Source organism: Colletes gigas, unplaced genomic scaffold (genome assembly GCF_013123115.1).
Source record: "Colletes gigas isolate AHSC1104 unplaced genomic scaffold, ASM1312311v1 Colletes_gigas_Sc00007, whole genome shotgun sequence".
Classification (NCBI taxonomy): domain Eukaryota; kingdom Metazoa; phylum Arthropoda; class Insecta; order Hymenoptera; family Colletidae; genus Colletes; species Colletes gigas.
Window position 1 is genome coordinate 5,352,503 of NW_025106636.1, and position 26,531 is coordinate 5,379,033.

General features: G+C 41.7%; 1 protein-coding gene across 4 annotated transcripts; it reads left to right on the forward strand.

Annotated features, from left to right (window-relative positions):
- Window positions 1-704: 704 nt before the first annotated feature.
- On the forward strand, window positions 705-26,404 carry LOC122396404 (transcriptional activator protein Pur-beta). Of its 4 annotated transcripts, none has more exons than XM_043394762.1 (8): window positions 705-1,106; window positions 3,265-3,315; window positions 13,246-13,364; window positions 13,468-13,570; window positions 14,016-14,146; window positions 14,389-14,613; window positions 15,280-15,459; window positions 24,864-26,404. In XM_043394762.1, exons 1-8 carry the CDS (start codon window positions 1,070-1,072, stop codon window positions 25,179-25,181), a joined length of 1,164 nt encoding a protein of 387 aa, XP_043250697.1. In that variant the 5' UTR covers window positions 705-1,069; the 3' UTR covers window positions 25,182-26,404. The 4 variants fall into 4 exon arrangements, with proteins under 4 accessions (XP_043250697.1, XP_043250694.1, XP_043250693.1 ...); XM_043394759.1 differs by lacking the exons at window positions 705-1,106; window positions 3,265-3,315 and adding exons at window positions 3,545-4,463; window positions 4,732-5,026; XM_043394758.1 differs by lacking the exons at window positions 705-1,106; window positions 3,265-3,315 and adding an exon at window positions 10,073-10,198.
- The last annotated feature ends 127 nt before the right edge of the window (window positions 26,405-26,531 follow it).

Genomic DNA, 26,531 nt, shown 5'->3' on the forward strand with positions numbered 1-26,531 from the left:
AACAAAACCATATGACTGCGATACGATCTTATTGGTCCGCTCGTGTCTCTGGTCAGGAGTGTCTCATAGGTTTGTCGTATAGTGAATCGAAAGTTTCGACTCTAAACACAAAAATACTTGACAAAATGTTGACAAACTGATACCAGAGCATCCGTTAAGAAATTACTGCAAACCTTAGAACCATTAAATAGAACTAACAATTCACCACAGATCAGAAATTATTATATTAACTGGTAATTTGAGGCCCCCCCCACAATGCATAATCTAACACTCGCATCGTTACGGCCCTGAGGTGAGTCACGTGGTTTTGTTGATTCGAGTCTTCGTTTGCTGGACGAAGTATAGCTCTGTTGCCACCGAGACGATTCGATATCTCGAACGCAAGATGGACGCGAGCGCGATACGATACGATACGTAAGTACGTGAACGATATTAACCGAGCATACCGTGGTGCCACCAATCGGCTGGAAGAGTAGTCTATCAGTTGGTCGGAAAGAGATAAACCGATAGGAACCGCTAAAAAGAGCGAACGGGTGCGTGAGAGAGTAGAAAGTAGAGTTGGCGTTGGAGCGAAGAAGACGGGCACAGTGGATCGTACCGTGGCTATGAAGCAGTCTTATATAGATGGACACGCGCAGGTCTCACGACGAAAGGTCAGGAGTGTGTGCGTTCGCGTAGAGTAAGTAATAGCGGTATCTCACTCACTCGCACCGCGACGGGGATCGGTGGCGGAGCGCGAGTGAAAGACGAAGAAGCGAGCGAGCGAGCGAGCGAGGGCGAGCGCGAGTCGGGCCAGCGAGCGTGGAACGGTGTAGAGCGAGCGAGCGAGCGTGTGGTGGTGGTGGTGACGACTGGTGCCGTGGACGGACGGTCGGTCGGCGGTCGGACCGTGGTGTGTGAAGAAGTGAAAAATTCGCAAGTGGTGTGCTGGGTTGGTGAGCTGGCTGGTTAGTGGTGATATATCGGGGTCGCGCCACGGACAGTGCCGGGGATTTTGGTCGTCGGGGCCTGTTGCCGAGACGTCGAGGGACGACGCGTGGAACCGAAGAAAGAGACCGCGTTAAGAGCAATGTCTGACCGGGAAAGCCTGGACGATCAACAGCAAAGTAAGGATCCAGAGATTGCACGAACCTGCGTGCACGATTGCTCGACGTGTCCCGTATCGTGCACGATCTCCGATACGTGTTGCAAACGTGCGCGAACCGACATCTTTCTGTGGCTGTGGCACCGTGTGCTGCGACTCCGGTCACCAGGACCGTCGTTTCCATGAGCAAACGCGACGACCTCCGTCGCGGTTGACCCGCGCGGTTACTCCGCGCACGGTCCGTGAGCACCGCGGGCTCGCACACGCCCGATCGTTCCTTTCAGCCCTCGTGGCGTTCTGTCAACCGCCGAAAAGAATCGCTATTTTTCAACGATACCCAGGATCCAAGATGGCCGGCCGCGTATCGGCCGAGAGACAAACCCTGTCCTCTTTCCTCCTGCGTCGTACCCTCTCGCTCTCACCTCGTCTCTTTCGCACGCTCTCCGGTCTCTTTCTTCCCCTCTGGCTCCCTCTTTACCTCGCGCTTCGTACTCCTATTTTCTCTCTCTTTATCGCTTGTTCACCCCTCGCGCTCGCACGCACTCTCATCTTTTTCTACTTCGTGCTTTTAAGTTTTTCTTCCCCTTTTTCTCCAATTCTGTTTCTTCCCTTCCGCCCCGAGTCGCATTCGCAACAGCATGGGCAAAATTCTGTTCGTATAATAAATGACGAATGGAAACATGTTTGGTACATTCAATACCTTATGTTTTTATTGCACCGAATTTTGATGATACAGACAAAATAAATACATGGCGAGGGACAATGCATATGAACCACGAAAAAGGCAAAACAAAGGGTAGCTAGAAGTTTTATTCTAAGACCTAACCTCATTTTACAACTGAAATTGTAGTTTTCATCAAAAAACGTAACGGATCGAAAGTTGTTCATCTTTTATTTCTTGTTTGATGTGTGTGTCCAGAGTCTAGATAAGAGTTTTGCCCATCGCCGATTGCGTTGTGCACCAACGATGCCAGTTCCCTCCAGGTGTTCTTTTTTGAAAGTCGCGGCCTCTGGGAACCGTCCTCTGTTGTCAGTTCCGTGTGACAGGCACCCTGACCGCGCTAGACGAGACAACCGGAATGGTCCTCGAATGAACACGCGTGATGTAACTTGCCGATTCACATATCTGGCACACACGCACGGGACACAGCCACGGAAGTTGTACCAACACCGTGATAAATGCGCGCATGCAAAACGAAGGAACCGTCTGGCCACGATTCGCGTAAATTTCACACGTGCCATAGGCAACCCCCACCCCCAGGAGCTAGTGGATCTTGGCCTCGAAACGAAACGGTCACGACATGTATCTGCTAGCGACGGGAGTAATTCAATTTATCGTTTAAAAACGTTCAATCGATTCGAGGCTAGATAATCTTTCGGCGGTATCGGGTAGAAATTGACACTGGAAACGTAACACGAGCCCAACACCGATTCCACAATGTTAATATTCAGCGAGGCAAATGATCGATCGGTATTTAGTAACGCATATTGGCGCTCTACATATTTAATGTTTATAACTACTTAAATCAGAGATACGTTTGCCAAGTCAAATATAAAGAAATAAATTCAATCGATGTAATCTAGTTGACAACGTGAAAGATTATATAATACTTTCCATATACGAATGTTGCACCAATACAAAGATGGCAATGAAGTGGTGTATATTATTTCTGAGATTAAGTAATTGCAATGATCTCGTACACGTCACCAAATATCTATAATGATTCATGTTTTCTTTTTGTAAAGACACCATTTTCACTGTTTTATATCGAATCAATTATTCGTTATTATCTCTCATTTTCGATTCGCTGTTGTGGGATTCCAAAATGTCATGACTACGACATCGATCTCTCTGATTATTCCATTTGTTTTACTAATGTAACGTGGAATTTGATTAGGTTAGGTGTGTTGCGTTTTCTATCGTATAATACGGTATGCATTCATAAACTATATCCGTATAGCTTGAGATAGGTTTTTAATGTCGATTTTAAACGAACCATTGGAATTTTATAACGAGTTTTACGTGTTAGGTTATTACGATGTACACGCTATCTGGCGTACTTTTTCCGATTTATAAAACAGGAAATATTTAATGACATCATTAGCAAGTAGGACCACCTCAATGTTCATCTTTTCTTTGTAACCATTTCTAATAGTGATTTCTTTCTATTTTTCTTTAGAATATGGCAATCCAGGCGGAATGGATGCTGGCGGAGCTGACTTCGACCCTAGTGAGTAAATAAATAAAATATAAATAAGTTGATATAATTAATATTCATTGGTTCATATACCGAGCTAAAATAAGAACATACTCGGATTTTTCTTTGATGACATTTTTACATTTATGTTGTACTTTTTCATTATACTTGGTTTATGTTTATTTTTGACCATACTCCGCTAGAAGACATTACAATGTGCAAGATAATAGAAACATCTTGCATTATACTTTTGGGTTTGACAAAATTTCCGGAGAAAGATATCAATGTGGAGGACTGGCAACGAAGGGTGCTATTTAGATCTGTATATCTGTACGCCAAATCATAGATCCGTTTTCAGAATCTAGTCTCAAAACTCGTCTTCGTATACACTTCCCCCTCTGACTGCGGTAAAATGCACCTCCAGCGGAAAAGCTACATCACGAGCCTATTCTCGGTTCGCATGGCGCGCGAGACGCGTCGCATCAATTTCGGTGCGTTAGAAACGGATTCATCGAAAAATGGAAGACGGGAGAAGAGACACAAGTAGCAGCAGTAGCGGCAGGACGAGGAAAAGGAGTAGGGAACCGTACTAGCGCAGTCAGCTGGTCGTGACGTCACGCGATCATGTCGTGGAGCTGGGTCGCGTGGTGGGAGGTGCAACGGTGTCACGTGGTCAGGCTGTGAAGTCACGTGGCGCGCGTGGTTCGCGGACGCAGAAGCCGGTGCTAGGCGGTCGCTGATTGGCCAGGACGATTTCACCACCATGATGTACGCATTCCATCGGCATGACGGCGGGCTCCATGAATGACCGGCACGTCATTCGTGTAGGATTTCGCGTCCGACGACACGTCGTCGTCGCTCGGTGTCGTTCCTGTGTCCAGTTTCTCGTCGGACAATATGTTCCGTATGGTCGCGCGTCGTGCTGTGCGCCGAGAAATGGAAAGAACCGCGACCGCAACGTGCGCGACCAGCCAACGAAACGCGATGTGTCATCTCGAGATGACTGTGCTGTTGCGCTGACGGTTTTTTCACCCAGTTCTCGTGACACATCATCGCGGCGATTTCTCTCTACACCTTTTTTCTTCTCTTGTTCTCCCCCGACTCTGTGAAAGTTTCGAGTGGATCGCATCCGCGGTGTATTCTCGTTCGTCGCTTGGAAATCCTGCTTTAATCTGTCAGCGGTAAAGCCGGCTTGAAGTCCGTTGCACTGTGAAGATAGCGCGTGTCCGCGATCGGTCGGCCGACTCACTCACGAGTCGCTTTCGCGATCAATCGTGTTCAGAGCGACGCGCGTGAAATCTGCGAGTAATTTTCTGCCGGGACGGTTACGGGAGTGTCTTATTTTATCGCCGTGCGCGGAGCCGTTCTAAATCGAATAAGTGCTATTTAGAAAAATGTTGTGGCATTTTTCGCGACGAAAAAGTGACCTGTGCGCAATTTTTTTTATAGTTTATAGTGCCCTTGCCCTCGCAAGTACATTGAACTTGCAATTTACCAAGTGCCTTCATGAGAACCGTTTTAAGTGATGTTTCGTCGGTTTCGAGCAGCCCTGCGAGAAATTTATAAGTAATACCAGACCACGGATAGAACTTCTGTCGAAGTGGGCAACGATAATATAGTGGATTTTATTAAATAAGTGACACAATGGGTGAAATTATAGAAATATCGCAAAGTGATACTCAACCAGATGCTGTGAATGGCTGGGGCGATACTATGGGCAAAATACAGTACTGGTGTCCTGAAGGTAGCTGTTATTCATTAATCGTGGTAATTCGAGATTAATAATATGTCATTCGAGAGAAATACGAAACGATATTGATAGGCCACTATCATCAGTTTTATCTGTTCCAGTTTTTACGACGAATTATAAATGTTTAAGTAAAAATCACCTTTTTTCGATCGATTTTTAATTCTTCTAAAATTGACATAGCGTACACAAACAATTTTAGTACTATATCCTGTGAAGACGTTACGAAACGGCAGACCAATGATTCGAAGTTCAGGGCATATTCTAAATACGATAAATATTACGAGTTCTAATTCCCTTTTCGTCGTAACGATCACTCTTAAACATCCCTAGAAATTGTACGTGGACGGTCTAGGTTAGGTTGCGTGACGCAAGGTCTGAAACAAGCCGACGTCTGGTTTTCTTAAACGTTGGCATTTTGACGAAGTTGGAAAAAAGTTCTAGAAACTCGAAGCACGTTACTGAAATGCTTGTGATAAATGTTAAGAATTTCATATTCAAAATGATGGATTTGTTCGTTATAAAAAGAGAGGAATGTGCTTTTCACTCGTATCTTACGACAGTTGGCAAATCCCTTGGAATTCCCAGCAACAATCGTAGTTTGACAAACACAGAATATTAATTTAAACTAATTGGAAAACGATGTGCATGCAACTTGGAGGATCTGGGTGTCGTTCTTTATCAGCCTTTGTGTCTCCCACGGAGATAATTTACCGACCGTGAGAAAGATACGAACGCGGAATTCGCAGAAATCCATTGGCGCTTTCGTCACTCGTTCTAACGAATATTGTAACGTCATCAAAGGTTATGGGCCACTGCATTTCACGACGAATACGTGCACTTTTCTTCTCGTGCGTGGAAACGCGTCGTTTGAAATTTTTAGCACGATCAATCGTCGGGTCGGGAATCGTGCCCGATATAACCTCACATTTATCCCGACTCGGGGTTCATTAAAATTTGTCTCGTAATTAATGCTCGCTACGTCGGTGAGTTTACTCTTCGATTCTGCTGAATGATATTGCGACCTTTTAGACGAGCGTCGTTAGACTTTGAACGGTTGGAATGCTCCCGTGAAGCGATAAGCTCTTAGTTTTAAGTACTGACAAAAATTAAAGGCGGATTTCAATCGCTCGTTTTTATAGGGAATTTAACGCGGAGCGTTGGTATTTAGGCGTCTCGAAATTTCTGGTTCCAGGTAAAAATCAGGAAAACAATATCGAAGAATTGCGCTCGAATTAATTACTGCGATTATATAATATATATTGAGAACCTGAAAATGTTTAATCTTTTTCTTTTTGTTGTTTTAGATAATATTTCCATTTTAAATATGAACTATCGGTGATAACGAAATATCGGTTCTTGTGGGAGAAAGAAAAATTCGTTTGTAGGTGACTTTTCTTGTTGCTGGCAAAACAAATGATTAACCACGCTTCCGCGTCGAAGTTGATAAGCAGTATATCGCAAATATTTATTTCTATTCGCTCATCTATGAACGTATAACGTAACAACCTAAATATTCTTTGCCTGAAAGTAGTACTTATTATGCTGCTGTTGTTGATACTTTCTAAATTGAGAATGCAATGGCAATAACCCATGAGGGAAAACCACAAATATGGATGACCTTTGTTACCTCGAAGGTCGTGACCTTGAACAATTACAAGCGCCAGGGCTGTAGTGTCATACAATCGATAAAGATGTCTATCATACAGGCAAACGTGTTATTCGATTTTTAATTAAGGTAAGATAAAACTGAACTCTTCAGTTTTTAAATTAACTTTCTTATAATTGAACATTATACTCGTATAATCGCAACGATATCTTTTGACCTATTTCTAAGTTCATTGCCAAGATCTTAAATTTTTGCTGGGCCATGTATATTTAAAAATTTAACCATCGAGTCGTGTAATTTTCGGCGTATTACGCTGACCTGTTAACTACATTCTCATTATTATTCAAACGACGATGTTCTACATACGCACCAAGAGCGGAGTTCCTACTTCAATTTACATCTTTCTAAATTAATTAGGTCGTAGAAACACAATGCCAGGGCGTACCAAGTCCTACACGGTGTCCACGTGATGCACTTGAAGCGATAGTGATTTAGGGAAAGGATAAATTAATTAAAGCTGTCTTAGCATTTTAACTAGTTAAAACAACACGATTTATGTGTATTGAGAAGAAAAGTTTGAGAAAAATAGAAACATAGGATCCGGAATCTTCAGTTTGAAGTATCGACACAATTCATAGAATACAAGAACGTCATTTTATAAGCTGTATATGGACACAATAATAGTGTATTTTGCGTCCAAAAACATCAAAGCACTGTGAAGAGTAAATAGAAGTAGAATAGTCTGTAGTTCCAGTTCGAACAATATGAGTTGGCCGCTCAAGGCCACTGGAACGCCCTCCCCCCTACTGTAACACTTGACTGCCCCCCACTACTGTGTGTCTTGTCTCTTTGTGAAACGCACGCCCTCTGGCTCTTGAAAAAGAAGACAAGATACGAAAGTAGGAATCGTGTTCGATCTATTTGATTTTACACCGAACTATGAACTGCAACGTTCAACGTCAAAACTAAAGAACGTTATTGAATAATAACGTAAACAATTAACCGACTCAATAATTAAATCTAAAATATGCTTGACCCAGAAAAATTAAAGGTTTCCGATAGAGCCACAAAGTTGGTCAAAATGTAACGTCGCGACATTAATTAGAAGAAAGTTAAATCCCACAGTTTAATTCGAAATCGAACACGTTTGCCCGTATGATAGAAATCTTAACGACAGTTATCTCGATAATGGTTAAAAATAGAGTGCGCGCGACCTTTTTAGTTCAAGGACAGGAAAATCCTGCATGTTGTGACGTGGACATTCACGCTCGTCGTTGTGGCAAGTTGCCTATGTTATGCACGCATGGGAACGTACCTAAGAGTAAAATTTCGAGGGCCCCGGGACATAGAACATTTTTATATTTCGAACGCATACGTCGAGCCCGGTACGGCGGAAAGGGTTGACCTACATTTTCAAATTAGGTTTGGAATATGAAAAATTTTGCGAACCCGTGGCATGGTCGGGAGGCATTGCTGGAAAACCACTAACGGTACAAAAATTCAATGAGCTCGTGTCCATCATGAATCATGCATGCGGAGCGGTGCATTCATAGCGCACGGACGTCAAGCTTCAACTATTGCTGATGCGTAACGCGCAAGGGTCGGGGGGCAGGAAGGAAGCAAGATCAGAAGATATACCTAACGATGTGCTCAAGACGCTTTAAATCGCTTTGTACGCTTTGCAAAGTCTTGGACATCCATTTTAATGCGAAAAATTGTTACTGCCCTTGACCGCGCAGGGACTCGATATTTTTCTTCTTATAAACTTTTCAAAAAGTCAGAATTAAGGTTCTTTAACCCTTAAGTGGCCCCACAATCTCAACTGAATTATTTAAAAAAAAAAATCAACTTTTTTTTTTGTAGCATTTAAAAAATAATAAACTGATGGAGGATTACATCAATTTTCGCCAATTACATTGACATATGTTGTACAATATTAGTTTAAACTTGCGGAGGGTTGAATTCATCAAAGTCGAGACACACTTTTCAGCGACAATAATTAAAAAATTTGGAAGTAAGATTTTTCAAAGTCTTGAAAGCCCTGTCTCCAATTCTTTAATTACATATGCCTCGATTAGTCTGAATATCTAAAAAAATTGCGAAGAATTTAATTTCGTCGGCTGAAATGAGTCCATCGCAGTCCCTCCCCCTTCCAGGGAGCGTCGCCGTCTAGCGAACCTGTTGCTCCCGTGTAAACCGCCGGAACGTTCCTGGCCGTCTTCCGATTCGAAATTCGAACCGAAATCGGTGGAAATTTTCGTGGAAGACGAAGCTCTCTCTGGCGGGTGAGCGTCGCGGTGGGCTACGGCGGCAGCGGAGGCGCTAAGGTTAACGCGTCGACGCGCCGTGGCGTCGAAGGCAGAGCAACCGTCGTCGGGGCGGTCGTTCATGGAAACGGCGTGGCGGTGGGGCCGTTCTGGAAGGGAGAACGGAAATATGCAGTTCGTATTGAGGCAGGTCGGTGCAGCGCCACGAGTCGCGCTCCAGGCGCAGAGATCAATGCACCCGCCTCCTTCGCGGCTCGCCGTCGACGTCCACGTCGAGTCCGCCTCGTAAATCCGCGAACGGTACAGCGGGGACTAGCCTCGCCTGGCCCTGGACGAGAAGAAATGGGAAGATACCCCGGTTACGTAAGAAGAAAGCACGCGAAAGGGACGTCGTGAAAACCGCTGTCAGGGGGACCCCCCGGAGATGTTCGCGGACCGGTGTTCGACACTCTCGAAAAGTAACCGCATCGTAGGTTCGGAGGAAGGCAGTGATCGAAGGAAGAACATTAACCCTTTGGTTGTCCGAGTAGCGAGAATGGTCTGGTAGCCTTGTGGCTGTAAGCTCGCGGCTGGGGGAGATTCCGATGAATCCTTGGTCTCCCGATGGTGACCTAGGCGAGGCAGGTGCACGGAAGGTGGAGTCGAAGAGAGAGGGCACGCGAGATTGGAGGATGACGGAGGAAGGCGAGCCAGGTTGCGCGGAGACGCAGCTAGACGGCGACGAGGACGACCAGGGTGAATCGTCGGTGTAATGGTCGCGGGGGGGACATGCACCAGGCCCGAGGGAGACGAACACCTAGCCAACGATCATGACCGAGTCGAGGAGGATCGTCTGTCGCGTCGAGTCCGTATATTGTTCGCGCTGGTGCCGGCGCTGATAAATACCAGAGACTGTTATGAAGGGGGAGGGTGAAGAGGTGTGCGCGACGACGTATCGACGGGGATGCGAAGCCGAGATTCCGTCACGGAGTGTTCTCGACCCTGTCCCAATTTCCCAGCCCGAGGCTCGATAGGGACGATGCTACGGATTGACGAGGCCGCGCTTGACCGGGTCTCGGTGACGGGGGAAGGAGCTTCTCGTCCAGAATTGAAAATAGTAATCGATTAGGGGTAGCGGAGAGTAAGATATCGAAAGGGGGGTCAGGGGGGCAGGAGAGGAGGAGGAGGGAGGACCGGGAACGCGAAGAATGTGCAGGTGCATGGACTTTCGTAGCATAGACAGAATGTTCAAGAGCAGGATCTTCCAGGGCGACCTCAGCCCTGTCCCAATTCCAGGCAGCCTGCAACAGTCCAGTACGTAATCAGAGAAACCCCTTACGGTTTGATCGATCGTTCGTCGCGCTGTTCGCGCAGGGGATCAATCCTTCAGGGTTCTGACTTATGGGCCACCGCGGGAATTGGCTCGGATACCCGGCACCCCGCCCTTTTACTCGAAAATAAATTCATGAGTCGCGGGGGAAATAGCGTGAGTGCCAAACAATTGAGGAAAAGGGAATCTTTTTTTTCGTTAACAAAATTACGTATGCAATTTCATGCACCAAGAGTAGAAGGAAATAAATCTAGGCAGGACTCTACGCTAGTTTCCAATTGTTTGAAAACAAAGTCTCGTTTTCGTGGACGATTCGAGGGGTCTGGCAGTGAATGCGTCAACACATTCTCGTTTTACGACAAGTGTGTGTTTTTCTAGTAATTTCTACAATAACGCGAGAAAACAATTCTAATATTATCCACGTATAACTCCCGAAAATTTCAATAAAATATATTAATTACGTTGTTCACGAAAGTCTGCTGGTCGAACTGTAAACAAATGAAAACCAATGCTGGGGTTTTTTACTATCAAAGAAATGAAATTGTACTCTTACACGTGGCATTTGTTTTATCATTTTGGCACCTACGCTACTTTCCACGAGAACCCTTCAATTATTAAACAAACCTTTTTCTAATGCTGATTTTTGGTGCAAGAAATCCTATTTGCCCATCGATGAATTAACTTTTCAATTCCATAGCTAGATTGATCTAGGGAATTACGAGTTGCAGCAATTAATATATTAATAAGTATACATATGACTGATACCAGATTACGTGGCCCTCCCCAAAATCATCCAACTTTTCTCCGAAACATTTTAACGAACGCTAGTATGGTAATTCCGCGTGAAAAAAGTGAATCAAAAGTATAGAGTAAAGTTTGTTTCGTGCAAGCTCTTGTTTTCGAGGCGAACGACGTTGAAAATGTATTGGGCACGGACGCAATTATTGACTTTGTCATACTTAACGTGAATTATTTGTTTCGACTGGTTCTAGCTAGTTACAAGACGGTAAGATCAATGAAAAATAGATAATGCCGTGGCACAATCGATGTTAAAATACCAACGTAAGTAGAAATAACGAGTGATGGTCAGATATTAGTCGTACTCGATGGCATCGGTGCCCAACGAATATTTAAAATCAATTTTCTCGAGCACAAAGCGTCGTATCAAGAAATTTTATTCTACATTTTCCAGTCACTTTTTCTATTGTAAATTTAATATTTATTTATGAATATTATTATTATATATGTAAGGAGGTGAGAGGAATTGGACCAATAGAGAATATTTGTCATAGTTGAAAACAGTTATCTTACTCTTCGTTTGAGTCTTGCCATTCGTTATTCTTCAACTATGATAACCCGGGGATTTTTCACACACAAAGGATATTCTAAAATCTTTAATAGGAGATTCTAGAGGCCAAAATAAGACGAAAATGAAGGATACTAATTTGTTGATTGAGGCTTCGTTAAGAAGTTATAGAAACATTTCAGGCCACACGGTATATTTTCGCTAAAGAATTTTTTTTCTCGAAAGTGCGTAGGATTTCGGGGATATATGTATTGACCAAAAATGATTATAATTCACCCCTCCAACTAAAAATAATTTTTTGAGAACGATTTGAAATTTTTCAATTTTGTCGAAAAATTTCACACCTACTCGAATTTTTTTCTCGAAAATGCGTAGGATTTCTGGGGTATGTCTATTGACAAAAAATGATTGCAATTAACCCCTGCAACTAAAAATAATTTTTTCAGAACGATTTGAAATGTTTCAACTTTGTCGAAAAATTGATCCACTTATTGAATTTTTTTCTCGAAACTGGTTAGGATTTCGAGGATACGTCTATTCATCAAAAATGATTGCAATCGACCCCCGCAATCGAAAATAATTTTTCCGTGAATGATTTCAAATTTTTTAATTTAATTTTTTAACGAAGCCTCGAATTTCCCATTAAAATTCTTTACAATAATTCTTTATTTTAAAAATCGCTTAAAGTCGACATCCCCCAAGTAGAAATACTCTTTTAAATACTGAAAAACCGGGCACGCTTCGTCCTTAGTTACGAATCGATTAATATTCTCAAAACATGGACACCCATGACCTACATCCATTATTTCCTCTACGTCATCGCTGACCCAAGTACCCGTCTCACGAACTTTGTCCCTTAAAGTCTTTTTTTCCCCGATATCCCCGTCGACTGTACACGATTCGATCGAGTTCCTGGGTCGAAATCAGAGATGAGGTTTGCACGGGGGGGAAAGGATAAGATGACGCCGATAGCGCGAAAAAGTAGGTAGAGGTGTATCCGGCCGGTAGTGGGGTACCAAAGAGGTCATCGACCTCTCTGCAGCTGTTATTGATCGGCGAGGACTAGCAACATCGCTTCGCCGTTTTGTCGAACTCCGTTCGTCCTGTCCCGAAGGACCTGTTTTCTCCTGCGCGTAAAACCACGGATTCGACCGACGATTACACCTCGTTGCCCGCCTTGTTCGCGTCTTAATCTACGAATTTCGCTGCTTCGACCCAGAAAGCTTGAGGGAATTCAGCGGAGAGAGCTTCGAGCGCAGGCTGACCCAATAAACACTGGGTGACCTATTTCTGGACTCCCTATCCCACCCATTTCCTCGTCGTCCCCTTCGACAGCCATGAAACAGCCATGATGATTGCTACGGCCATGGAACAAGTGGGTCGTGGAATTTGTTTAGGAATATTATTACAACGGACAATAAACGTTGGGTAGCCATAACCAGCACAGGATGCAAAATTCGAACCTCGACGAACGTATTAAATTTAATGGATGATCACAAGATGGCCGAAACGGTAGACTAAAATTCGATAATACACAGAATTTCTTAGAAACGAGATTTATAGTCTGCGGGTCAGATGTGACTCCATCGTCCAACTGTTCTCTATTAAATCGAGGACTTTTTGCTCCTATTTTAAAATTTATTCACGTTCGAGGCTAACTATCTGAGACAATCTTTGTACGATAGTCACGGTGATTAGTCTAACTCCGTTTGTACGACGTTCCAGGTCAGCAGAGTCAGCAGGGCGAGCAGGAGTTGGCGACGAAGATGCTTCAAATTCAGAGTAAAAGATTCTATCTCGATGTAAAGCAGAACAGACGTGGGAGGTTTATCAAAGTAGCCGAGGTATTTTATAATATTCTTAAGGGGCTCGCGACGAGCCGCTAGCGGATAAGAAATCGTCTTAAGCGGAGAGAAAGGTACTGAAAGGTGATGGTTCTTTTTGCAGATTGGTGTAGACGGAAGGAGAAGCCAAATCTACCTGGCGCTCAGCACAGCGTCCGAGTTTCGGAACTACCTTTCGACGTTTAGCGACTTTTATGCATCCTTAGGTAAACTGCGATTCTCACAAGATTAACAACACGTAATATAGTCGTTGTCTTATCCTTAGAAGGATAGGATTAAGGGGAGGGAGGGAAATGTTATATTATTTATCGTCACTTGCGTCTTTAACCCCTTAAGGCATCAAGGAGATATTCTCCTAAGAAGCCAAACGAGTTGCATGAGTGAACAGTTTAAACTCTGTAATGGAATATTTCTTTTTCACTTTATTACTTGCTGATCTACTGCAAAGAGGCCATATTTCTTTAGAGTTCACTTCAACTGTTAAAAGGGCCTCTAAAAATCAATTGTAGAAAATAGAAAGGACAGCAGGTGTTCAACGCCTGTAACTTACTCTTAAATACGTTTGCAAACATTCGCCATGCCTTAAGGGGTTAAGAAAGATAACGTGTAAACTAAAGGTTGTCTTCTGTACCGGGTGTTGTAACCTTGCAGGTCCACCGAGCTCGGAGAACGTACCAAACGATGGGAAACTGAAGTCAGAAGTGATGACGAAGGATAACAGGCGGTATTACTTGGACCTCAAGGAAAATACGCGCGGCCGTTTCCTGCGGGTGAGTCACCCTGTATGTACCAGCCAATGCATCTACTTTGTACGATAGGTGATAAGGAGGGTCGCAATCAATCTGTCGTGGATATCATCTTGAGGTGCAATCTGTTTCGCAGGGTAAAAAGCACCCAGGATAATCGTTCTGAATTTAGGGATCGAGCGTTCATTGTCACCGGTGGATCTCCATCATCTACACGCACACGTTTTAAGGGAATCGTGTCGAAGACATTTATTGAAGAGCCAACGTTTGGTTCACAGGTGTCGCAGACGATCACACGAGGGGGTCCCAGGACGCAGATCGCGATACCGGCGCAGGGTATGATCGAGTTCCGTGACGCGTTGACGGACCTTCTCGAGGAATACGGCACGGACGACGGCTACAAGGGTGACTTGCCAGAGGGACGGTACATGCGCGTGGATAGCAAGAATTTCTATTTTGATATCGGCCAGAATAACCGTGGTATCTACATGAGAATTTCCGAGGTATATATACAGTGCAGACTAAAGATATACACTTGGGTGTATCGTAACGCGCGAGCCATCGCTTCAGGGGTGGATTCGGAACAATGTCCTATTTCAGTCTGCATTCGAGTCGCAGCCGTTTTTATTTACCGGCATGAGTATTCACCTAATTTTAAAATAGGCTGCAGCTTCGGGTGCGCCGTACGCATCCGAAGCAATTTATGCTTTGCTACGAACCAGCGTTTACAGAAAATATACGCGCGATACTCGATATAATCGGAGGATCGTCTACTCGAGCAAGAATTGTGCTTTGAACTGTGTATTTTGTCGCGAGTAGCTTGCAAAAATATCACAAGCACGATATTGGGGAAATTGAACCTTCTGTTATGACAACGAAGACTTATAGTGAGCAAAATTGCTTTAGCGAACGAGGCATCTAGGAAGAAGATGCCATTCTACCGTTTCGATACGCGTTTTCATTGAGTTTAGCAATTTTATTAATTCCTTGACGTAGTTGCAGTGCTCGCAACAAAGATCAGATTTGTATTGCAAATGCCTCGAGAACGTATTGATTTTGATGTACGAAAGTTCACGACGAGTGTAGCCTCGTCATTGTACGTCAAGGGGTTAATTTACCCATGCAGTTGTGATAAACATGACGCAAATGGGTAATTTTATTTTTTTCAGGTGAAGACGCACTTTAGAACAGCAATCACTGTACCAGAGAAATCCTGGGCGCGTTTCCGTGATATATTTGCAGATTACTGCGAAAGTATGAGGGAAAGGGGTGCCGGAACCAACGTTGGTATGAACAGCGGCGGCGGAGGAAATGTCTTGCCCGAGGGGAGGGGCTCGGTGGTGGCACAGGTACCATCACCATCGACCTCACAACAGCCTAACCCCAATCCAAATTTAGACTCTCCCTTAATGAAGTGAAAAAGGCTTTAACTTAACTCGAATATTGGAATTATAACCGTAACTCGTTTTCAAGTCATTAAGCGAACTAAAGGAACTTGTCAGAGTCTATGCCATCGTCATCGCCATTTTCATCGACATCGACATTGTCATCGTCATTGTCACCGTCACCATCACCGTCATCGTTATCGTCACCGTCACCGTCACTATCACCGTCACTCGTCGTCAACTGAAAACACCAAAACTCGCCTGGAATGGTTATATATTATCGCAGAGAAATCACAACCGTCAGCTGATCGTTGAGCATAAGATCCGCGATCGCGCAGATCCCGCTAAAGTGGTCGTGCGATCCGATCAAACGTTATCAACCGATCGATAATATCGGCGCACGTTGAAGAGAAACGATGAAGAATAGTGGAAGGAGGATAGATGATGACGTGCGTGCGCATACGCGTGCGCACGCGCGTATGTGTGTGTGTGTGTGTGTGAGAGTGTGTGTGAGTGTACGAAAAAAGAAAAAAAAAAAAGAAAAAACGAGTCCTGCCGCTCGTGTGATTAACACAGGAGATAGAAAAATAACGCAACGACGGGAATCGAGGATATAAGAATTATCGCGCGATAACGTCCTTAGGTGGATACGAGTTGCCATCGATTAACGTTATGAATGCTACCGTTCATTTCCTGGCTATTTCTTTCCTTTTCCACGCATTGGTATTCGATTCCTTTACTCTTCACGCTTGTTTCCGCTTGTGAGAAAGAAAAAAAAATAAAATAAGAATATGAATCTTGCTAAACCTCGATCGACGTTACGAAAAGAAAATATTGAAAAAGAGACAAATTCATGGCGGGAAATGAACCGTAGCGAGGATCACGTTACAATTGAATTTGATCGTTCAGAATTTATGAATAAATGAATTGTTATATTAACGATTATATCGCAAGGGAGAAAGGAGAGCGTGGTGTGGGGTAGTCGCGTTAGACAAAAGTCAAGCGTTGGAAAGCGGTATCACGTTGCATAGACTTAAAAGAGAGAATATCCTGGCGCGCGTGGCGACTCGGACGTTTCCAAAATCTCGTCGAATTTATCGTTCGTCGTGCTACGCGACGAAACTGGAGAGCCGATGTGAATTGCCAACTGGATGAAATTCAGGACTGGCGACGGATAAAAATTTTGGGAGAATAGTTTGTTCAGATATCGACCAGGAGTTCCGTACAGCGTAGACTGACAATTGGCAGCGTTACTGTCGTGAAAATTTGAATCTTTCGAACGTAGTATGGGTTTATTTCGCAATATCAAGCTTCGACAAGTTTTATTTGAAATAACAGGCATTTCGAAGCATATAATTTTTGTGAACACATTGGCCATTTTCCAGGAGTATTTCGTTATTTTATTCCTCAAATACAGAAATATTATTTTCAACGTTGTTTAAACAAAATAAGATGACATATTTTAAATAATATTTTAAATATTATTATTGAGAAAGTGCCCAAATCTGATGCGTATCTCGCTAACGGGGAATTCTTTGTAGCCCCTTGCAGTACCTTCGCGTGACCTGACGCTGTTGATTCGCTCTGTTTCTTTTCCTTTTAAACATTCACGGAACGCGCGCGCGTTATTCTTTGTCGAAAAGTCTAGTCGTCGGCGACGAAACAAAGTGTTTACACGCTCGCCGCGCGAGAACGTTAAATCACAATTTTAGACCGCGACGCCGCACACACTCGTTTACAAACTGAACGACGTCTCTATTAAAGTAATTATGAAATAATATATAACATAGGCGAAGAAAGGATGATGCTAGGCGAATACGAATCCCTATAATATGTATATTATAAAAAGTTAATTATGTTATGTTTTGTTTCATCGATTCGTACGAGAAGTGCGCGTACAGACACGAATGCATGGTGTCTGGATATAGAGACGCCAGTACAGAATGCAATACACGAGTCATAAATATATATATACATATATACACACGCGCGTCGATACATTAGACGCGTGACACGCATGCACTGAAAAGTAAAAAGGATACACTGTCACACAGAGGAGACACACGGGAAATCAAACAAGTTTCATACATACACACACACGCACACACAGAGCAAACACGAAATATTTCCATCATGAAAGATGAACGGTACAAGAGACGGTGTGCACGCGTACGTAATTTACGTTACGTTTGAGTGACGGCCGAGTTCTAACACAATTGCATATTAGGTATGTATTATACGAATGCATATTAGGTATTTATATAGAATCTATATAACTGTATAATTGTAACGAAATGCCAATGTCCATGGACCCAGGCAACTGTATCACCTGGCAACGCGTGGATCAATCGAATTGAAGGTGTTGCGGGCCTGCAGTCGCTTAGGTCCAATGTCCCTGGACGCAGGAAGAAAGATTAATGAGACAAAACGAATGGGAAAGGAAAAGGCAAATAATATTTCAAAACGAACGACCGAGCTGGTGGAGAATTAACGCAGTCGAGTTATTTCTCAGTGGAAATGGAAAATCTTAATACGCTTTGATTCTGCAACGCTGTGCTAATATCAACAATGATAAAAGAAAAGAAGAAAAAAAAAAGAAAAAAAAATAAGTGAAGAATATCTATCCGTTCCCTTGCGTTTCTTCTAATTGAAACGATAAACCGAACTAATTAATCGTGGATGTTTCGCACTGGTGCGGAATTAATCGAGCAGTGAACGGCATAGATGCATTAAACGCATAAAGTGCTATTTAATTAAAGGACGCGTACGGTTCGTGCGTTACCGGGCGCGTCTCACGTTTGAAGAGATGAGTAAAAATTTTATTTATTTTTTAGCAATGAACCTATTATCTATTTCGATAAGATATTTCTTTGATTGCATTTCCTTCTAAATCGACAATTTCGGCTGGTCTGAATTTACTTAGCACGTAGGTTTTTGATGATATAATGAAATATAAATCACAATAACAAATTCGAATACGCACGAGTGGGTGAACTGTCGAAGACGAAGATCCCCCGATCCTCTTCAATTTGAGAATAGTTTGAACTTTATGTGATTATCCTTTTCTTCTCGTTGTATTATTATTAATATTATTTTATTACTATTATCATTATTATTATTATTATTGTTGTCATTCTCTTTTTCTTTTTTTTTTAACGCACCGAACGATTATGTCGACGGAGTTACCGGACGTAGAATGAAATAGCTGACGCTGAAGAGTGAACCTCGAATCGATTGTTTGCACGCTAGTGTTTTTGACTGTATAACTTTTGTTTTGTTTTTTTTTTCTTGTATGCAACTTTGTCAAACATTGTTGAGTTCAAGGGGGTCGGTGTATAAGCCCGCGATCTGTGCACAAGCATATTGTCCAAACCCGAGCGTTCTGATGGAAACGGCAAAGAAAAGGCATAGAAAAAAAAGAAATCGTTCACTGGCGCAGATGGTATGACATTGTGATCTATACAAATTACAAATTACAAAGCATCAACAAGTAGTAGATATTTAAGATATAAATACACACACGTACACCTACGGTGACCTAGACGCATTGTCTAACTATGTTCGCGAACCGCGTGTATAGGCATGTACACACGGAAAGAAAAGATCACGTTATTAAAAGTGAGGACGACTACAACGTACCTAACTAAGCAAAACAAACAAAAAAGAAAAAAACAGAAAAACAAAAAACAAAGAAACACAGAGAGACAGATTATAAACAAGGAAGAAAGATCGTCTGACACGTAAAAAGTAAGCAAAGTAATATAAAAGTAAAGAAAAGATGAAAGAAAAGATGAAAACACGACGCTCCTGCCACGCAGCGAGTCCTTAGACAGCTTTAAGATAATAATTATAAATGATAAATAATAATTATTATTAAATAATAACGATAAACTTTCTATATGTTGAATCGTGTCTAGTGAGAGAAGTACTATTGAAGTAAAACAAAAAAATGAAAAAATTTACTATCGCCCACACACACATGGATTAAACACAGTTTATAATGACCATTAGTTGTCTATCGAATGTTCTCTTTTTTTTTTTTTTTCATATAGCGGAGAAGGTGATTGTTAGAGAATAGCTTGGTGTTTCGTTTGCTGTTTTACAAACGTTGTAATGGTTGGCGATCGGCGAGCCTTTTGCTAGATGTTGATGTCAAAAAAAAAAAAAGGCAGCCGAGGTCCACGCCTACGTTTATATTTGGTGGGGCTTGTCCACTACTGTTATCATTATCACTGCTATTATCACGTAGGGTTTCCATACCATGGCCCCCCGGCGTTTCGCAAGCTGTGCGCGTAGAACCAATGATGTCCTGTTACTAATTATACAATAATCGGTCTCCCGCGGGAGAGAGAGAGAGAGAGAGTGTGCATGTTACCCTTTCATTAATTCTACACTTCTTGTTAGTGTAGCTCTTTATCTATGGCGGAACGTTAGATTAATTGTAAACCTTAATCGCGCCAAAACTTTTTAACTCGCATTAAGCCGTTTTTCTCGCAGCTTGCGACAGGAGATTAAAATGCCGCGGTATGAAAACCCTGCGCTCGCTGCGATTATTCTTATTATCATTATTATTATTACGATTATATTGTCATTATACTTATTATTACGATTATCCTCTTTATTATTACTATTATTACTATTAGTACCATTTATTACCAGAGCACTAAGCAAGCGTGTCCCGATCCACCGATCGCAGGACCGGCCACGAGCGGGCTGATTTTTCTTCTGTTTTGTTTGTTTGTTTTTTTTTTCTCTTTATTTTTTTGTTTTTTTTTTTTTTCTTTAACCCTCTATTGCATAATGTGCCCGATCGGGAACCCAAGAAAGATAAGAATCCCTGTAAAGTTCACCGAGGACATTTTAGAGGATTTGCGTACCATGTTTTCTCGTAGGGACATCTAATAGCTCTGCATATTCAGCCACTTATCGTTTAGTTCATACATTAATTAATTCATGAATACATATATATATATGTATAAATAATTAAGAAATAATTTCTTCTTCGAGTGATAAAATGAAATTCAGAATTAGATCGATGGTTTGCTTTATAATAATTATTATTCGTAATCAGTGTAGTCTGAGCAAGGTTCATTAAAACGTTCTAGACCCCAAGGTTTCGGGTCCTCTTCGGTATATAAAGAAATTGTAAATATTAAAGAAAAAGAAAAAAAAAAGAAGTTACGTTGAAGTAAAGACATCAGAGTTTGGACTGACAATGGTCTATGTTATATATGTAAACAAAACTATAAAATCATAATAATTGTATATCTATGAAAACTGATAGAGTCATATATAAGACACAATGATTGTCATATGTACATACGTATTATATATAAAATGAAGTTCATGCAATAGAGGGTTAACTCGCACGTCGATTGTCGTCAGTCTGTCTCTCAACAAAAAAAAATCTTTTCACACCTTCCTGATACTACTGCTGTCTATGTTTCTGTCTTCTAATTTTTCATCGTTTCTCGATGGCTCCCCATTTCCCAGCCCCGTTCAACTTCTCTCACCTTCCAATCGGCCCACTCAGGTCTGGCGTAGAGTCAAGGTATAGGAAAAAAAAGAAAAAAACGTACGCGCAAAATGCAAACTCTGTGCAAGGGAAACGGGGCAAGAAAACGAACACAAGAATGAGAGAACAAGAATAACGACCGGATGACCGTACGACGCCAACCCGAAAAAAAACTTCGATCGACGACGTTTTAGAATTAGGCTCGCGATCACACGAAATCGCCCACCACCTACCTTCCCCCCCTCCCCACCCCGCATTTCTTTTTCGAAGGAAAATGGAGAAAAAAGGAAACGAAAGAAACACAAGGGGATCACCTTTTTGAGCGTGGCGTTTTCTTTTCTTCCTCTAGGCGCGCTCTCGCGTGTGTGCATGCGTGCGTGTATGTGTTCATGTGCGTGTATAGAGATAATCGAAGAGAGCGAGCTGTCTCTTCATTAAGGCAAGGAAGTAATAAATACGAAGAACCGATCGCGGGAATGATGCACCGTCGTGGGCGTTAGAAATCGATCGACCGAATGTATATGTACGCAGCGGCAATTTAACGTTGTTTTATTTGAATACTGTTGCTTTGCACCGCGAACAAATTGTGTACGTAATCGTCAGAATGTAGAGTGCAATTGGTACGGTGAAACTGTTACTTTAACCCTTCGCACTTACATCTAGCAGCAACACATTCCTCGAACAGTCCCGACTAATCCGTCAATTGCATCCTTCGCGTAGACAATGTTTTAAAAAAATGTATACAATGGTTTCGCAAAATTGTTCTTTCCTTAACGATGTTCCGTCGTCTTTGGTTCGAAAGCTTTTCTGAAGTTGCTGGCCAACTAACCCGGAAAAGTTCCAAGTGCAAGGGGTTAATAAACTATTTAGCATACTCGTAGATGATACGTTTTTTTTTCAATTTGATTTGAAAAAAAGATTATCGACTGACCGTTTAAACGTGTAAATGAATATCACTGCCTGATATGTACGATGGCCTTCGTCCGCAGAGGATTAATATTTTGGTGTAGCGTGCAAAGCATTTCTCATTGAGCGCTGTTAAATAAGTTTTGCAAATGCCAGCAGGTCGTGCCTTTTCGTCGGTCATGTTTCAGTGTTCTTTAATAAGCTTCGGTTAACGAACTTTGTAAATAGTTCTAAGGGATAATAGTAAGCACTCAGCACTCTGCATTCGTTTTTATCGAAGAATGCAAAGTAGTCGATAGGCAAATTCAAGCTTTCGCGTAATGGTACATTGTTTGCAAAATTATTGGCCCGTTTTTCTATGCAACAGCAGCGACGGTATGGCTCTGGATCTTTAGCTTTTTGCTCGGTAGAGTACAAATTCCTAAAAATCCATTACAACGTGGTCGAATTTTTTTTTTTTTTTTTCCAACCGACTTTCGTTGAACTTCAGGTGCATCGTTTCCGATATCGGGTAAACGTTACAGAGACGCGATACTAAGAACGTTTAAACGGTTCGCAGCTCTTAAACGTTATTTATTTCGAGGATCGATAACAGCATAATACTATTGTTATATAAACTAATCGAGTCAAGTTTTCAAAATGTTACGAGCACGAGGATGATCTGTCGGATACGGTTCATACTAATTATTTCTTCGGATCAACGTTTTCTCGCCATAGTTTGTAATATTTTAATATATTAATTATTAAAAGGGATAAAAAACGAGAGGAGAAGAGAGGGAGCAAGTCCGAGTCGGTTGGGGCGAAAGATCGGACCGCGTGGCGCACGGTTGACGATTGCCAGGCTCGCCTGCGATCGCTGATCGACGTACGTGGATCACGAACGAGCGACGACCTTTCGCCCGCGTTGCAAGGGAAAAGAACGATGGAGAAAAGAAAAAAAATAAAGAAATACTAAGAGTGTTACTAAAAGCGATAAAAAAAAAAAATAAAAAACGAACCACTGGGTACACGTATACACGGCCGTGTACGCGCGTATTTTGTTGGATTAATTGTATGGTCGAAGGACAAGATAGATCGCGATCGAACGGAAACAAAATGCATAGGCAGAGTGAGAGAGAGAGATGGAAAGAGAAGTAACGATAAGAGGAACCGATACTCATTTTAAGCACGACAGCTGTCCGTCTATTTGACTTGTGTGTTCGACGAAAAAAAAGTAAGAAAATGGAAACGAAAACAATGGGAAAAAATAGTAACAGTACTACTACGGCTCACACGTTTGAAAACAAAACATTTAAACAAACAAACAAAAAACAAAAAAAAAAAAATGATTCATCGCCTCGATGTTAAATGTAACACGTTTTACAAGGTAACAGAGCATTTCATTTTATAACATTTCTACTGTCTATACTTTCACCCGGACATTCTCACGAGTAGACGAAAGTAGTAGGCGGTCCATGTGCTCCCCACCTCCTCTTTCTATCGATTGCAAATGTGCTACGCGCAAGCACGTGTTTGGCACACGTTATCGCTGCAAGCGTTTCTTTCGACGATCAAAAGATCGATTGATCGCTAAAAAAAAATCACTAAACTGGTGCCCCCCACCATGTAGTCTGGGTTACTCCCACCTGGGTTTTAAGCAACCATTTTGATTTGAAAACGTTTGTACATGCCGCGATAACGAGTCCTGAACGCAAGCCATAATTCTTTTTCGTTTTTCACCAAAAGTGCAAGAAGAGAGCAGTGGCTTTTTGGGCGTTCGCCTTCGATATTCTAAAAAAAGTTATCATTTAGAGGTCTTGTCGATACTTAGAATTCGTCTCTAAACGTCCACGCGAGTTGTTTTAGAAAAGGACATTTTATATTTTCAAGGTGTAACGGTATGCGCATATTACGTGCATAAACATGTAGAAACTAAATGTTGAACTTAAAACGATTTTGATCGCTTCTGTTAAAAGGGAAGAAGAAAAAATAAGTAGGATTCGAAACCGAACTTGGTGATGATTATGATTAAATCAAAAGAGTAACATTACTTGAACTTTCACGATGAATGCTTCTTTTTTGATCACATGTTTTGTGTACAGGGCGATTCATACGACGGTCTGTACCCAATTACAAGGCGAAATCTGACGAAAAACGTTACAGAGGAAAGTATTGAAAGTTAACTTTCTGTGACTTTGCTACTCGGTGAACTGCAATTACACATGTTTATTTTAATTGTAACTATATTTTCTTTGAATCAGCTTTGCAAGGATAAAGTTTGTCAAAAAGAAGCGAATACTTTATTTGCAGTTATTTTCATTTTCCACGTTTGAAAATTTATCAAATATTTTGCTCGTTTGTTTTTTGATTTCGTTTATATGACTCACCCTGTACAACGAATAGAGTTCCTGGAAGAAAGAGTGAGTCCTACAAACATTATTTTCGATGTTATTGTATACAGTAATGAGCGTTAGAATCTGTGCTTCAAACAGATTCGAACTTAATTAGATACCAAAGTTCCTGAAATTTGTAACGACTGATGCTTCGAAACTTGATACGAAATATTGAAGCATGAGAACATAAACATCATTAAATAAATATTGCTAGATTAGGAATGTTTAAGCAAATATAGATAATTATCTAAAATTTAGTGTAAATGTATTTGTGGTAATTCGATGCTTAAATTGTTAATATTTTCTAATTTTCCATCGATATTTGATGTGATATGATTCACGATTCGCTACAAATTTTAAGAACTCCTGGTATCGGTTAATGTTCGAAGTTATTGAATCTAACGTCATAAATCTGATCTTCCGCCATTACTATTCAAGAATTCCCGCCATAACGATTCTGTTCATATCCAGTGTACATTCTTCCCGGTACTCTGTTATTGTTTTCTCTTTATAAATGGTCGTTTAAGGTATATCGATCGATAGAAGATCTTGCACTGATATGTTGGCTTCGATAGGTAACGCAGAAGCCGCCGGGTGGTGTTAAGAACAAAACGGAAAAACGGCAGGCCGATCAGCGGCAACGCGAGTCCCTGAAAAGACGCAAATCCTTGCCACGCCAGACAGAACAATCAACCTCTGTCAATCCTGAAAAGTCGATCACTCCTCCTGATTCCCAAGTCCCGATGTCCAGCGATGTCCCGATATCTTCTGGCTCCGTTGTAACGATGTCGAGCGCAAGCAAAAGTACGGCATCCGAGGAAAACGTTTCGAACGGTTCGACGGCATCGCAGGAGATCCAAGGATTGCCGCGCTTAGATACTGCGCAAGCTTAATACCGCGCAGGTTCACCTTCTTTGGCGCCACCTGTGCCTATATCCGTTCGCAAACGGAACCATCGTTCAATTTGTTCTGTTGCGTTTCGCAACGTCGTGTAGCGAATACTTCGTGCATAGTTTAGTTTCTCCGTCGACGCGGGTAATTCGAGTTAGTGTTGTTGAAACGGTCGTCGAGTCTCGAGTTCCCTTTTTGAAGCTTCATAGATATGGCGAGAAGAGTATTTAAGTAGTAGGAGAAGGAGCAGCGTGTGTGGCCCCGCGGATCACGAATTCGACAGCCCTAATTCACATAGTGAGTAAGAATAATTAATAAGATCTATCTGCATAAAGTGTTATTAGCTATCCCGAATAACAATGTATGGTTTAAGTCGTGAAGGCTCGAACCTCGAACCTCGAACTTCGTGTAAGTACCTATAAGCCTCGAAGTCTCGGTATTTAAGATTGAGCTTCGACAACTTCGAATACGTATACGTTTCACATCACTAATTCGAGACCTGTACAGGTGTAGTTGCTTGTTAATTTGTCGAAACGTTTAGATTAGTTTCGTACGAACGCGGATTTTGAGTTGCCGAGACAAATGATACGCGTGCGCGCGCGTTCAAAGGATTCTACTTCTCATGGACGGTTAAAGATTAACGGTAATATTCAAATTTCAAACACATAACTTAACGATACAAACGTTTTCAACGCGACGTTGATTAACGATGAATTTAATATCCGAGAATTTAAACACTTTTTTCAAACGAAATGTTAGGTATCGAACAATTATAATTACCTTCGTGGATTTAAGACTTTTGAAAAATTCAAACTATAGCTCTTTCGTACGATTCTCATTCGATGTACTATTCATTTCATAACTTGGAAACGAAGGAACCGTAAATTTTGTCAGAGCAGAGGAAAGAAGTCTCGAATCATTTGACCGCGAAGTTTCTGTTTGTTTTTTTTTTCTCGTTCTAATAAAAATGGATCGGTGTTGTTAGATTAACGTTGCTTGTTTTTGCGTGAGATATAGAGATAAGTTTTGTGATAAAAATACCTGATTAATAATTGGATTCGACCCGAGATACTCGTAGCACCAAGTAAAAAACAATTAAGTAGGGATAAACACGAAACGAGAACACCTATTGTACACGAGTAATGACTTAATTTAGTTATTACATTATGTTCAGAGCGATTAAATTTATATTATGCAGCCAAATAATAATTTAATAAAGATACTTTCTTTTGATACGGTAACTTTTAAATCTTGATTTTAATACGTTGTTTTTTAATGAAATAATAGTTTAAATAAATAAATACATTTCTCTGCGTTCGAAATAAATTATATGTATTAAAAAAAGGAAATAT

Coding starts and splice junctions, on each gene's coding strand:
- LOC122396404 (XM_043394758.1), top strand. CDS start 10,093: ATGTGCAGGTGCATGGACTTTCGTAGCATAGACAGAATGTTCAAGAGC. Junction 13,571..14,015: donor CGACTTTTATGCATCCTTAG/GTAAACTGCGAT, acceptor GTAACCTTGCAG/GTCCACCGAGCTCGGAGAAC. Junction 15,460..24,863: donor GGGGCTCGGTGGTGGCACAG/GTACCATCACCA, acceptor TGGCTTCGATAG/GTAACGCAGAAGCCGCCGGG.